General features: G+C 47.8%; 1 protein-coding gene across 1 annotated transcript in view; it reads left to right on the forward strand.

Annotated features, from left to right (window-relative positions):
* TAF3 (TATA-box binding protein associated factor 3) overlaps nucleotides 1-14579 on the forward strand; it is a 765220-nt gene that overhangs the window by 596211 nt on the left and 154430 nt on the right. The window contains exon 4 of the mRNA XM_069629680.1: nucleotides 8381-8463. Coding sequence (XP_069485781.1) covers nucleotides 8381-8463 — 83 coding nt within the window. The remainder of the gene's footprint in view (nucleotides 1-8380; nucleotides 8464-14579) is intronic.

Below are 14579 nucleotides of genomic sequence, written 5' to 3' on the forward strand. Positions count from 1 at the left end.
CCTGTTCCATCGACGGGGACCCCTGCCTCACTTCCACACGTGCCGCAGTTCCCCTCAGATGAGGACAAAATGGCGCCCATTCCCGCCACGACCACGGTGGCCATTTTAGGTACTACCCCTACAACTACGCCATCGGCCCCTGGTGTAGGGTTCGGTCCTTCGGGTGAACCTAAGGTCCCTTGTCCGCATCCTTACCAGCCAGTTTTTGATTGGAACGCCCGGATGCCTCTTTCGCACAATGTTTCGTTGCCCACGGGGGCGGCTCCCTTGATTTATGTGGATACGTCGGCGGAGGGGCCGGTGTGGCACCCGTCCCCGTTGCGTCCCTGGTTTTGTCCCTCATGAGGCCTCCTCAGGTTCCAAAACAATCTCCTGAGGACGCCTTTTTTTGGTAAGTTTCAAGCACTTATGCGCACCGACCCCATGAGAGAATATTTCAAGGGCCTTTTCAAGGAGATATGTCCACCCGTGCCTCCGGCTCCAACCGTCCCGTCGGTGGTTCCGCCGGCGCCTCCCTTGCCCGTGGTGCCTCCCCCTGCGTCGCCGTTGTCCCCAGTGGACAAGGCAGTGCCTGACTCGGCTCAACAGGAGCCGGCCCTGTCAGATGACCCTCAAGGTGATCAGGGCAACGAGGACCTGCCCCGCTCTACCAGAGCTTTCCATGACCGGGTACTGGACATGATGAGCTTCTTGGATGTTCCGGTGCCCGAGGCACCTGCTCTGCAGGAGGGCGTGCTTTCTGGGGCGTTCACCTTGTCTCCTTTGGAGCGTACTGCCTGTTCTTGCAGAACGATGTTCTGGCCGATGTCCGAAGAGTTTGGGCCACACTCTGGACTTTTTGTAAATAAAAAGATTGTTGCGAGGTACAGGCTACATTCCTCGGAAGAAGTGGCCTTGTCGTCTTGTCCGCCTCCCTCCTCCACAGTGGTTGGTGGCTGCGGCCACTTTGCAATCCAAACCTGCAGCTTTCTCCTCCGCGACGGCGACTCAGGTCTTGGGAAAGGAGGACAAGCTCCTGGACGCCCTAGGGAGGAAAATCTTTGCCAATTCGGCCTTGCAGCTCAGGCAGGCAAATGCAGAATTGATTTTGGCGGGAGCTAACATGCGGATGTGGAGAGGTCTGTCGGAGTTTGAGGAGCATATCCCGGTCGAGAAGCTGGAGGATTTCAGAGGAGGACTTTCCGATGCCAGGGTCTTGGCCCAGGATCTCCTGGAGGCTGCGGCTCACCACGTAGACACCTCGGCTTGGGGTCTGATGTTAGGGGTTGATACCTCACGGCAAGCATGGCTGCAGGCCACTAAGTTCTCGAAGGAGGTGCAAGACAAGGTTCTGTACCTTCCATTTGATGGTAAGGAGCTTTTTCACTCTTCTACTGATGTAGAGCTCACCAAAACCAAAGACAGCACTCAGACGGCTAAATCTTTGTCTTTTCTGGTTAAACCTCCCTTCAAGACTCAAAGGCCATTGTCTCAAGGTCGACCTTCCTCTGGTTTTAGGGGCTTCCTCGACCGCAAAAATCGCAGAGTGGATACTCCCGCGGGGAATAACCGCCGTAGACAACAGCGCACGCTTTATTTCTCCCACTCCTCAGCCTCCTCATCAGGTTCAGGTGGCACTGCCACCGATAAACCTGCCAAATGAGGGTTTTCCGTGCTCGCACGAGACCCCGGTGGGAGGATGCATTGCGTCTCATTGGGAGGCATGGCAGACCATCACAGAAGACAGATGGGTCTCGTCAGTCGCTCGAGCGGGCTTCCGCTTACCTTTAACCCCTACCCCACCCATCAACCCTCCTTTTCAGCTGTCGGGCTCACCCTCCCTCAAGGCCGAGGTTCAGAAACTTCTGCACCTCAGAGCTGTGGAACCCGTTCCCTTTGGGGAGCGAGGAGAGGGCTTCTACTCCCGGCTGTTTACGGTGCCCAAACCCAACCAGGCTGGCCTGCGCACCATCCTAGACCTTTCCCAGTTCAATCTTTTCCTACCCCAAGAGAAATTCAAGATGATCACGCCCAGCCAGATACGATCCTCCTTGCAGATGGGCGATTGGCTCATTTTTGGCGTTGTGGATCTTCAGGACTTCGTCTCCAGGGTATCCATGAGTATCCGTATTTGGACGACTGGCTCTTATGCCGGGGTGCGCCCCGAGGCCTTGGTGGGGCTTGGTGCTACCGAACGGATGTTCGAGGCCTGTGCGAGTAAGGCTGTTACCGGACCTGGGTCCGAGGTCTCTCGTACAGAGGCCAAAGCTACCAACATTTCTGAGGGTCTGGCAAGGCCTTATCGGTGAAGGTTGTTTCTCACCGTTCCTGCTCTTGCGGCGACACCAGATCTGTTGCGGGGGCAAAGAAGGGAATGCTTCTTTTACCGGCCGCGTCGAGGTCCTTCCTGAGTAGGCTAATTTGGCGGTTGGTATGTCGCAGAAACATTCCAGGCCTCAAAGTACCGGCTCTGCCGAGGTTCCTTATGTTAAGGCTAAAGTTAAGACCCCTGATCCATCGACGGGGACCCCTGCCTCACTTCCTCTCGTGCCGCAGTTCCCCTCAGGTGATGACAAAATGGCGCCCGTTCCCGCCACGACCGCGGCGGCCATTTTGAATGCTACCCCTACAGCTGCGCCATCTGCCTCAGGTGTAGGGCTGGTTTCTCGGCCTTGTGCGCATCCTTATCGGTCAGTTTATGACCGGAATGCTCGGATACCCCTTCCGCACAATTTTTTGTTGCCTGCCGGGTGGGCACCTTTGGTTGATCTGTCCATCCAGAAATAGGAGTGGGCCATGCTTCATGGCGTCTGGCTGCTTGCGGTGCACATCCCGGGCCAGCTGAATGTCACAGCGGATGCCCTCAGCCGGCGGACAGTGGTCAGCTACGAGTGGGAGTTGAAGGCGGAGATCCTCTCATGGATTTTCTTGCGCTGGGGCACACCGGAGGTGGACCTTTTCGCTACGGTGGTAAACAAGAAGCTTCCCCGGTATGCCTCCAGAGGGGGGCTGAGAGCCTCCTCTCTGGGGGATGCTCTCGAGATTCCAAGGCACAACATGAGAGCTTACGCCTTCCCGCCTCTGCCTCTAGTTCACCGAGCGATTGGGAAGCTGAAGAACTTTGTGAACTGTTCCCTTCTGCTCATGGCCTGTGGTGGCCGGCCAGTTTTTGGTTCTCAGAACTTCAACACCTGTCAGTGTTTCTGCTGATCAGGTTACCAGTAACCCCAGATCTTCTTCATCAAGGGGAACAGCAGATGTGGCACCCCTCCCCACAATCGCTCAGCTTGACGGCATGGTGCCTGAGTTCAAGCCTTAGAGCATTTTAACTTGTCTACTGATAACATGCGTATTATCCAGGCAGTCAGGGAACCCTCAACCAGATCCCAATACAGAAGTAAATGGCTCAGGTTCTGTCGTTGGTGTTTGGAAAAGCAGTTGGATCCAAGGGTGGCTACGATTGACATGGTGCTGTCCTTCGTGTCCTCCCTAGCAGAGTCGGGTGTTTACGTTCTGTCATGCGGAACTTACCTTTCAGCGGTTTCCGCTTATCTTGCTATAGGCCCATGCTCTTATTCTCTGAGTAAGCCAGTGGTTAAGAGGCATTTTGCAGGCTTGACACTCCTCTACCCTCCGGTTCGTAGTCCGCACCCGCCTTGGGACCTAAATGTAGTCCTGACGGCGCTGTGCCATAAACCCTTTGAGCCAATGGCTACGGTTGACCTCAAGTAGGTGTCCTGGAAAGAGTCCTTTCTGGTAGCCGTTACTTCAGCGAGGAGAGTGAGTGAGCTCCAGGCATTGTCGGTGGAGCACCCTTTCTTGGTCTTTTACAAGGACAAGGTAGTCCTTCGGACAAACCCAGCTTTCCTACCAAAGGTAGTGACCGAATTCCATCTGAATCAGTTGATTTACCTTCCGGTCTTTTGCCGAACCCTGCCTCGGAGGCGGAAAGGGACTCTACACTGCCTGGATGTCCAAAGAGCTCTTAGTTTCTACCTGGACAGGACTTCCGAGCTTCGGAGCTCTTCCCAATTGTTTGTGACCTTCGGTAAGCCTCAGGGCAGGTCGACGTCTAAGGCACCTATTTCCAGATGGATTACCGCCTGTATCACGGATTCTTTCACCGTCCAAAAGCTGAAACCTCCTAAAGGTATCCATGCACACCAGGTGCGAGGCAAGGCAGCTGCGGTTGCTTTTCAGAAGTATGTTCCCTGGGAGTCAGTCGCTAAATCGGCTACTGGTGCCTCCCCATCTGCTTTCTGCTAGCATTACTGCCTCGATATGAGCTCTAGAGCTGATGCTCGGTTCGGCCAGGCTGTGCTGAAGAACCTGTTTCAGTAAGGGGTATTTCCATCCACCCATAGTTCCTGTAAGGAGTGCTTGGGAATCTCCCATAAGTATGGAGGAAAGGGGACGGGACGTAGGAGTATTACCATGTTACTCACCGTAGTGACCACCTTACTCCTAGTCCATAGTCCCCTTTCCTCCATACGCCCGCCGTCCCCTCTAATAAGGTTCCTCTGTGATTGCTAATGGGTCTTGGACCCTGCGATAGAAAAGGACTGATGGGCGATGCGCTGGCCGGAGCCAAGGTGGGCGGGGTTACGGCCGCATGCCGGGCCCGGCGCAGGAAAGAGAGGGACACATTTTTGAAAATAGTTTTGATGCTTTTTACAAAGTGCTCCGGTCCCGTCCCATAGGACGGAGAGCTGTCCCAGAAGTATGGAGGAAAGGGGACTATGGACTAGGAGTAAGGTGGTCACTACGGTGAGTAACCTGGTAAATCATATTCACCATATTGCAATTGGTAAGAGGGTTTTGTAGCGACTGTGTCTGACAGCTGGCCTGCCCCTTTGTGAACCAAGGCTCATATTCAATGCAGCCACTCACTTTTCTAAATGTTTTGTCCTTCCTATCAGTAGGGTTCTATAGAATGCGCAGAAGTAAAGTTGGCAAAGTTGTAGGTCCTTCTGCCTTTTTTAGTTGTCATCCATTTTCTGGGGACACCTTTATAATGTGTACAGATTTCAGTTTCCTTTGTCAGTGTAGCTCATACTATTTGCAGCAGTGACAAATGGTCACCAACAAGCTATTTTGTGCAAGCAGGGTTTTGATGGCATGGCTCAGATATATTTGAACTCAGAAAGAAGGTACAGTAGGCATTGGTCTCTGCCGCAAAGTTACTGTGACAGCATTATGTGAGGCTTGTGAGCTCTACGACCATCATTCAAGAAGTGTCAGACTGAAATTGGCAACCTCCATTAAACTTTGGTAAAGCCACCAATTGTTGATTTTCTAAAGGGAACTGCTTCAGTTGCCTCCACCCCAAGTTCCAGAGACTGTAAATTGGCTGCTTGGCGATGCTCCTCTGTGGTAGGGATGGCTTACCATGTGTGGACATGATTTGCATTTGTAGACTGTCTTTGGCAATGGTTGGTGATCAGCCAGCCGCCAGAGTGCATACCCTCTGCCTGACCCTAAAAAACATATGAAAATACAAATAATACCCAGTGCATGTCCCTTAAGTGACTGAGACACAAGACAGGGCAGCCTCAAGTTATGCAGGATCTAGATCTGCCCCTGTCTTGCCAACCCTCATCTCTGCACATCTGCAGCGTTGATTTAATAAATAAAAAGTGTCTGCTAAATAATCCAAAACTAAAAATGAACGATGCAGGGAAGTAGGTGGAGTAGTTGCTGTTTTTTTTTACATTTAAATGTTACTGCTGTTTACTTTGGTTACCTTTCAGGGGACATCATTTTGCTATTTGACTCTTAAGCTGTCTGAGGTAGCCCCCCGTAACATGAGGTGAGGCTTTGCCAGGCTGTGTACTCACACCACTGTATGTCTGCAACCATATGCTCTTTCGTGCAGTCCTCTTATGTATCGTGCACTTTCTGTAACTAGCACCTAGATGCCCGAGAGCTTTGTGCGCTGAAATAAATGCAACAATAAATAAATAAAATGTTTTTGCTTCCCCATATAATTTAGATTTTGCATTCCTATTTGTTTTCGTCACATTTTTGAATTTATAGTTGCAAGTCCGATCTATGAAAGCCTCTTCAAAACAGGTTCATCCCTGTTCCTCTAAAACCATCAAGGACCACATTGACACCCTCGCTCCGGCCCTTGCTGATTTTTGCAACCAATCATTTGCCTCTGGATCCTTCCCCTCCCCTCTGAAGCACTCCTTTGTGCATCCTCTTTTCAAGAAACCCACAGCTGATCCTTCTTGTCCAGCTAACTATCGCCCAATTTCCATTACTCGCTTTCTTGGCAAACTCCTGGAAAAGTTGCCCATCTCTCAGCTTAACCTTCATTCCAATTTTGTTGGCTGTCTCCATGACCACCAGTCTGGCTTCAGAGCTGCCAGAAGCACGGAAACTGCTCTCCTAATCATCCGTGAAGATCTGCTCACCAAAATTGACTCTAACATTCCCTCTGTCCTCATCCTCCTCGATCTTTCTTTTGCCTTCGACACGGTCAACCATACCATCCTGCTCAACTGTCTCCGTGAAAACCTGGGTATCACTGATCAGGCTCTGGCCTGGCTGACCTCTTTCCTCTCAAATCGACCCTCCCAGGTCCAACTTGGGTCCTTCCTTTCTCTCTACCTGTGGTGTTCCCCAGGGGTCTAACCTCTCGCCCTGGCTTTTCAACCAATACTTGGCAACTCTCGCCCACTGCATTGCCATTTTCTGCTCAAATTTCCAGTGCTACGCTGACGACACTCAACTCATTTTCAGGCTGCCCTCTGCCACCTCCTCTCCCAATCTCATCTCTGATTGCCTAACTGCCATTCAAGATTGGTGTGCCGCCAGTGATCTTTGTCTGAATGCCAGCAAGACGGAGATCCTCCTCATCGGCACACCTTCACCATCCTTTCCCCTCACTCTCTGGCTGGCCTCCGTTGGCCCTCCTCCTACCCCCACCTGAGAGGCGAAGAACCTGGGGGTCATCTTTGACTCCACCCTTTCCTTCTTCGCCCACATCTCTGAGGTCTCTAAATAGTCAAATTTCCGACTGCACCTCCTCATAGGTACTCTGCCTTTCCTCTCCTTCCCCCAGAATCTCATGGTATCTCAAGCTCTGGTTCTCTCTAGCTTGGACTATTGTAACAGCCTCTTTCTAAATCTACCTTCCTCTGCTCTCCGCCCTCTGCAATTAATCCAGAACAGGACTGCAAGACTTGTCCTTGGCCTCAAGCCCTGGGATCGTATCTCTCCAGCTCTGAAATCTCTCCACTGGCTCCCAGTGGATGCAAGGATTACATTCAAAACCCTCTGCATTGTCCACAAGGCTTTCTGGGGCCTGGGTCCAAAATACCTTCAGCTATCCCTCCGCAAATACCTCCGCTCTTGAGCTCTTCGCTCCTCTACCTCCAACTCACTCAGGGTCAGTCGTTTTTCTAAGAAACGAGCTCGGGGTAGATCTCTGTCTTCAACTGGGGCCTCCCTCTGGGACAGCCTCCCTGCCACTCTAAAACTTGAGGAGAAACATCTCCGGTTCCGGAAGCACCTCAAGACCTTCCTCTTTTCTTCTGCCTTCGCTCTCCCTCTCCCCTGCTGATCTGTTCTCTCTTGGCACCGTGCACCTGGCCACCCTCTGTCCTTTGGGCCCCGGTACCTGCTCATCCTGCCACCCTCCCGCACTGCCTCCGGGCCACCCCTTGCACTGGGGTCTGTATCTGTACACATACAGCCCCCCCTTTTCTTCCTGCACTTATCAGACCTACCCTGTCTGCTGCCTTAAGCCTAGCACTTGCAGATTGCTGGCTGCATTACCACTGTTTGTTGCCTTTATTATTTATCTGTTTCTCCTCTGCTTCGCACTTTCCACCTCTCCCCCCTTCCATGCACTTTTCCCCTCCCATGCACTTGCGCGTTCTCAATGTCACTGGGCCTAGTAAGATCGCTGTTTTGTTCTCCCCTGTTCCCCTCCCTTGCCGCACTCTGAAACACTTGTGTACGAGCGCAATAGAAATAAAATATCAATCAATTCCAGAATCTGTTTTTAAAATATTATTTTTAATGGTTTAAAAATGTTTTTCCTTTTTTATAAAGGATTTCTCAACTCTCATTTTCAGCTGATCTAGGTGAATATGTCATCTGTTTAAAACAAAAACACAATTGTATTTCTACTACATCTCCAATAAACACAATTTCGCTTTGTCTGATTACTGTAATAATTTACAGGTTTTCCCTTTGAAGATCGGAGCTAAAGAAAGTAAGGATTATCTATATGCATTCTCTAATTGTAAATGATACAAGATTCTAAAAAAACGTACCAGAGCAGCGTGCCTTTAATAAAGCACGCTGCCTTTGTGCTTACAATCCTCAAAGCGGTTGCCTCTTTTTATTGGTGGTACATGATGTGTTTTCTTTCTACTGCCTCAAACAGATCAAAGTGGAACCAGTCGTACCTGCTCCTTCACCCGTTATCCCCAGGCTGACCTTAAGGGTTGGCGCCGGCCAAGACAAAATGTAAGTACACAGAATGGAATATACTAGTGTTTATACAAACCGGTTGACTTTTGTACCCTTTGACCAATTCCTTACCTTATGATAATTTATTTTTAAAATACTACTTTGAAACCTAGGTAAAGTGTTGCATGCAACTAATTTTCCTGAATCCAGAAACCATTTGTTTCTCTTGGATTTTAAAGTTTTGCATGGTCTCTTCTGTTGAACATTGTAATTTAATTTTAAACAAAACATTTACTACATATATGGTGCCTGATCTTTCAAGACTTCAAGTCTGTGTTCAGAATGGGCCACTTAAGGTCACATCTGAAGAAACTATTTGTGGTTATAACAGCTATAATTGTAGACCTGTATAGAATAAGAAATTCTTCATTAATATAATCATACACAGATTAGTAACCCAACATATAAAATGTAGAAAAACAGAATATAAATAAATTTGCACCATTAACCCTTTCCCTTTGGAAGTGTGTGCGTGCATATTATAAAATCCAGTTTTTCTCTACATAGGACAGTGATGCCATGCTGTGTATTGTTTATTTCAAATGATATGGTCAGTGAGATGTCAGGCAGCACTGATGGCACATTTCGCTCAGTCTCAGAGCTCTCTCCCAGTTGCAGGACATTTTAAAATTACAGTGCTTTATGCTTTTTACATTTGTAAACTTTAATATAATTAATCTCCTTCTACATAGTTCACATGTTCAAAGGCACTCTGTTGGGTGCCATATTTGGCTGGTTGTAAATATACTAGCTTCAGTAGATAGTATAATAATTTGACCACATTTCTATTGACAAGAGTATTAATATTTCACCAGCATATCATATAATTTAATGATGGCTATTCATATTAAAGCACGGTTTGTTACAAAAATAGTTCTAATAAAAAGAGAAAATCAAGAAGCCTAAGGAGTGCACTGTTTGATTAAAATTATTTATAAATGATAGTGCTCCGTGGCCCATACCACATACAAACCAGTGATACTCTGGATAAAATCATGTACATCATAATTGTCACATCAGTGCAATTCAGTTGTTATTGTACCTTACATATTGTGAACTCCATAACTGATAATCACGACCTCAGTTTATCCGCATATAGTCAACAGTATAGGATATGGCAAAGCTACAATTCCAATAAATCACATGCATATTAAAAAGCAATACTCCTACGTCCCGTCCCCTTTCCTCCATACTTTTGGGACAGCTCTCCGTCCTGTGGGACGGGACCGGAGCACTTTGTAAAAAGCAACCACATTTATTTTTCAAAAAATTGTCCCTCCTCTCATTCCTGAGTGGGGCCCGGCACGTGGCCGTAACCCCACCCACCATGGCTCTGCCCCACGCATCGCCCATCGGTCCTTTTCTCCGCTCGATCGGGGCCGGAAGCACTTGCATGGATCACCGCCTGCATCACGGAGTCTTTCACCGTCCAAAGGCTGAAACCTCCTAAAGGTATCCATGCACACCTGGTGCGGGGCAAGGCAGCAGCGGTTGCTTTTCAGAAATATGTTCCCTGGGAGTCCATCGCTAGGGCAGCTACTTGGGCCTCCCCATCTGCTTTCTGTAAGCATTACTGTCTCGACATGAGCTCTAGAGCGGACGCTCAGTTTGATCAGGCTGTGCTGAAGAACCTGTTTCAGTAAGGGGTATTTCCAGCCACCCGTAGTTCCTGTAAGGAGTGCTTGGGAATCTCCCACAAGTATGGAGGAAAGGGGACGGGACGTAGGAGTATTACCAGGTTACTCACCGTAGTGACCACCTTACTCCTATATCCATAGTCCCCTTTCCTCCATACGCCCGCCCGCAATCCCCTCTAATAAGGTTCCTCTGCTATTGCTAATGGGTCTTTGACCCGGCGATAGAAAAGGACTGATGGGGGATGCGCGGGGCGGAGCCACAGTGGGCGGGGTTACGGCCGCGTGCCGGGCCCCACGCAGGAAAGAGAGGAGGGACACATTTTTGAAAAAAAAAATGTGGATGCTTTTTACAAAGTGCTCCGGTCCCGTCCCACAGGACGGAGAGATGTCCCACAAGTATGGAGGAAAGGGGACTATGGACTAGGAGTAAGGTGGTCACTACTGTGCATGGTTCTAATAAACCCTTTATGCAAAATATTGCCGTAATGTACATTGTGGCTCGGGAAGGATAATATTGTATTTACAAATTCATATCAAAACAATGTTTAAAATAACGCTGGAGATAAGAGTACCGCCTAAGTGGACATGTCTTAATCACCAGTGCGTGATCCATATAACAAACCTAATTTCAACATGCATACATCGAATGATTACTATTGATAGCGAATAACAACCGTTTACTGAAATGTTTTTCACATTATTTGGACATGATTTTCATAATCTCTATTCAACATCCTAAAGAACACATACTTATGAATTAAAGTTTCAAAAGGTTTGGAGTTTTATGGTCGGGACTTCCGGTCCCCTGCGCACCTTCTATTGGTAGTTGAAGTTTAGCCTGCAGCCTGGCGCATGGTTTGTCTGGGGACCAACTCCGGGGTTCCCGAGTAATTTGATGCTTGTTGGGGTGACAAACCCTTGTTAGGTGTGGGCGCTGGCTGGATCCATTGGTCCAATATTAGCACTTCTGCTATTAGTTACTGTCTATTAATAATCCAGTCCTTAGGTTGTAGGCAAGTGTTTTATTGGTGTATACTATCAACACGGTTAGTGTGGCAAATTATGCCCGAGGTGGTGAAAACAAAAAGCCGACACACGTTTCAACCAAAATCTTTATTAAGGCAGAGGTGAAGTGGTAGCAGGCTCGTAGTAGAGCTGGCAGCTGGTTCACCCAAGTTAGGGTGCCAGGTGGAGGCTTAGTAGCCTGATCTTGCGTCGGGATTGGCGAAGTGTTCCAGCCGAGGTCCGTGGCACCCTAACTTTGTCACCCCCAACAAGCATCTACTTATGAATTAACAGATTAATGAAGGGTGAAAAACTGGACCATAATCTAATCCTCAATGACACATAAATCAGATTAATCACATATATGTACAGAATTCATTCACATTATAGCTTATTTGATGCCTCGTGCCCACATTCGCAGTCTTCTCTTGAGGACCCTCACAAGGTTTAATAGGAACCTGATTAATTGTGAAAAAGATATTTTCCATCAGATCTCATGAATTTGTCATGCAAAATATGTATAATCCCTCTTGGATATGGCTCTCATATGTTGCATGTTATGAGTTCTTTAACTACAAATTGTACTACCAATATGTTACATATCACACACACTGCAGGACATATACAACACATGTTTAATGATGTATCTGTCTATGAATTGTCTTGTCCTCTGTTTCTGATATTTAGATTTATTATACACGCACCTACTTTCTACATTTGAAGAAACTTAAATTTTTTTCTTAACATATTTCACTCTATTTGTTTTGGGTTGATAGAAACATGGTACCAACAGTTACTCAACGAGGGTAACTTTCTAAAAGTATGTGATGCTTTTCCACCAATATTCTTTTACTTTCCAATTGGACCTCAGGAGCCCCGATTAACAATATTTTTAATTTCATTCACTTGATCACTACGGGTGGTTCTATAATTAGTTTATCATCCTTTGTTACATTAATCAAAGATGTATTTCTTTTCCATTTTAGTTTTGTGGTCATTTGATCCCTCCCACCCAACAATCCTTACTAGCTGAACATATGCTGTCACCCATTTCAGATGCTTTCTATTATTACTCATCTAACTGCCAAAAGCATATTCCGTAAGACAAGTATTTGGTGTGAGACAGTTTCATCTAATTCTGAACTTTTCACCATATGGAATGCTACCTTTCAAATTGCCAACTATTCGCTTGCAGCAAATCATTTCTATACATTCTGGTTACAATCTGGTCGGATTCAACACAGATGCCAAGGACTAAATATACAATTTGATGATCACTATTTGCTTCTGTATATTTTATATACAGTGTTCCGATTAAGCTAGCATACAAATTCCTTCAGTTCTCTTTCTTCACCGTTCATCTATATACCCAACCCAAAATGTGATTTTCTTTAGATATTATTTATCTTTCGGACCTCCTACAACATTTGTTTCCCACCAGTCCATGAGGCCTGCACTCGAAATTTTACATTTCATATGCCTGGTTACTAATATCCAGCTTGACCTGGAATGTCAAAGTTGTATAAAATTCTGTAATTGGATGTTTCTCAGTGTTTAATTTGATATTGCACCTATTGGTTTAAACATGTGCCTTTGTGGGTTATGGAGTTCATCTTTTTTTCGGAGTGGAATGGTTTTCATGGTGAATATTTAGAAACACACAGTAGCCTTAAAAAAATAAACATGTATCTATACGTTAGTAATACTATAATTATTGCATCTTTTTACTTATCAGTTAATTGAAGCAATAGCACCCGAGAAGGGGGTGGAGGGGGGCATTAGTCACAAGACCAAGTGCAGGCTTTAACGTAGCTTTGGGGGCATACCAGAGTGGTAGTCCCCTCCCCTCCAAAGGTGTTCTATTGCTATTAGTAGCCCGGCACGTCATACCAGGGGAGTCCTAGCATTTATTTCTGGAGCTCGAGAAACAAAATGGTGGCCAGGGATCGGGGAGAAGGGACTACAGGTAGTCCCTTCTCCCTTTCCATGGCATCAGGGGGAGAAAGAAAAACCTCTGTGGGTCCTCGGGCAAGTCTTACTCATCCCGGTAAGGACCCAGCGTGGGCCAATCAGATTGTAACAACCCCTGACCCACTTCCTTGTTCCCATCCCTCCTCCCATCCCACCCCCTCCCCCGATTGTTCTTCAGAAACCCACTTAGAGCACACACCCAGGGCAGCCCCTGCCAGTGCAGCCCCGTGGTGAAGAACCCGAGGTAAAGGAGACCAGCTTCAGACCGTGTTGGCCTGTGGTGCCTGCAGCCACCAACCAGCAACATCCAACCAGGTAAGAGACCTTTCTACGTGATCTTCTGTGAAATGAACAACCCCATTATCCATCGCAACCCTTTGTAAGCGCTCCTGTTGAGTCCTCCTGCCATTAGTCCTAACTCTAACCAGATTCCGCCCTAAATAATTACCCCAGTAGCCATTTTCTGCATCTAATTAGCTGTGTCCCAAATCTAGGCGCTGCGATTACATCTAGGGTTATTGCATTTTCTGTTACTACATTTACTGTTGTCCCCGTATTAGGCCTTTCTTCCTCTATCCAGGTGTCCCAAATCTAGGCGCTGCTACTACATCTAGGGTTATTGCAATTTCTGTTACTACATTTACTGTTGTCCCCGTATTAGGCCTTTCTCCTCTTTCCAGATTTCCCAAATCTAGGCGCTGCTATTAAACCTAGGGTCACTGCATTTACTGTTGTCATCTGTTATATCTAGGGCTTCCCCTCTATCCAGAAATATCAAATTGTAGGTGCTGCCATTGACCTCCCCTCTGGGATGGACATACTACATGAACAAAGACCACCTCTCCGACCCCTGCTCATTCCCGGCCTTTCGGCACCATACCACCACCCATAACTCACCACTCAACAGTACACGACGACTACCGGCCGCACCAGCCAACGGACCCACCGGGCTGAGGCCGCCAACAGCACATCACTGCTCTCTTGCACTTTTCCTGCTTCATCCCACTAACTCAACCTACCCTCCTTTTTCAGAGCTGCCAGAGCGCCAAGGGACCGCCATGTCCTTTAACATTAACTCACAGCGCATAACCTCCGCTCTAGCATCTAACTTCATGAACCCCCCCTCGTATATCCCACATCAGGTCGCCACCCACGACCCTTGCCCCCGAACGACGATACACCCTGAACCCCCCCCCCCCCGCCGACCCCTCAATCATCATTCCACCTCTAACTCTTAAGATCAGAGGAGCACTCTGGCGTGCCAAACACCCATCACCTCAAACGCTCATCCCTCACACCTCAACCCACCCAAACACATCAACATCCATCTTCCTCCTAGCATTTTATGAGAACAACCTCACACTTCCCATCCATACACCCAGCGCAATAGCAAACTCGCAAGCCAGAGGAGCTCTGTTACTCCAATCATCACAGGTTCCCTGCCACTACCATGCCATACTTGTGCCCACTGAGGAACTCCTCACACTAGCTCCCATGCCG

This window comes from Ambystoma mexicanum, chromosome 12, assembly GCF_040938575.1.
Source record: "Ambystoma mexicanum isolate Mex_15411 chromosome 12, UKY_AmexF1_1, whole genome shotgun sequence".
Classification (NCBI taxonomy): domain Eukaryota; kingdom Metazoa; phylum Chordata; class Amphibia; order Caudata; family Ambystomatidae; genus Ambystoma; species Ambystoma mexicanum.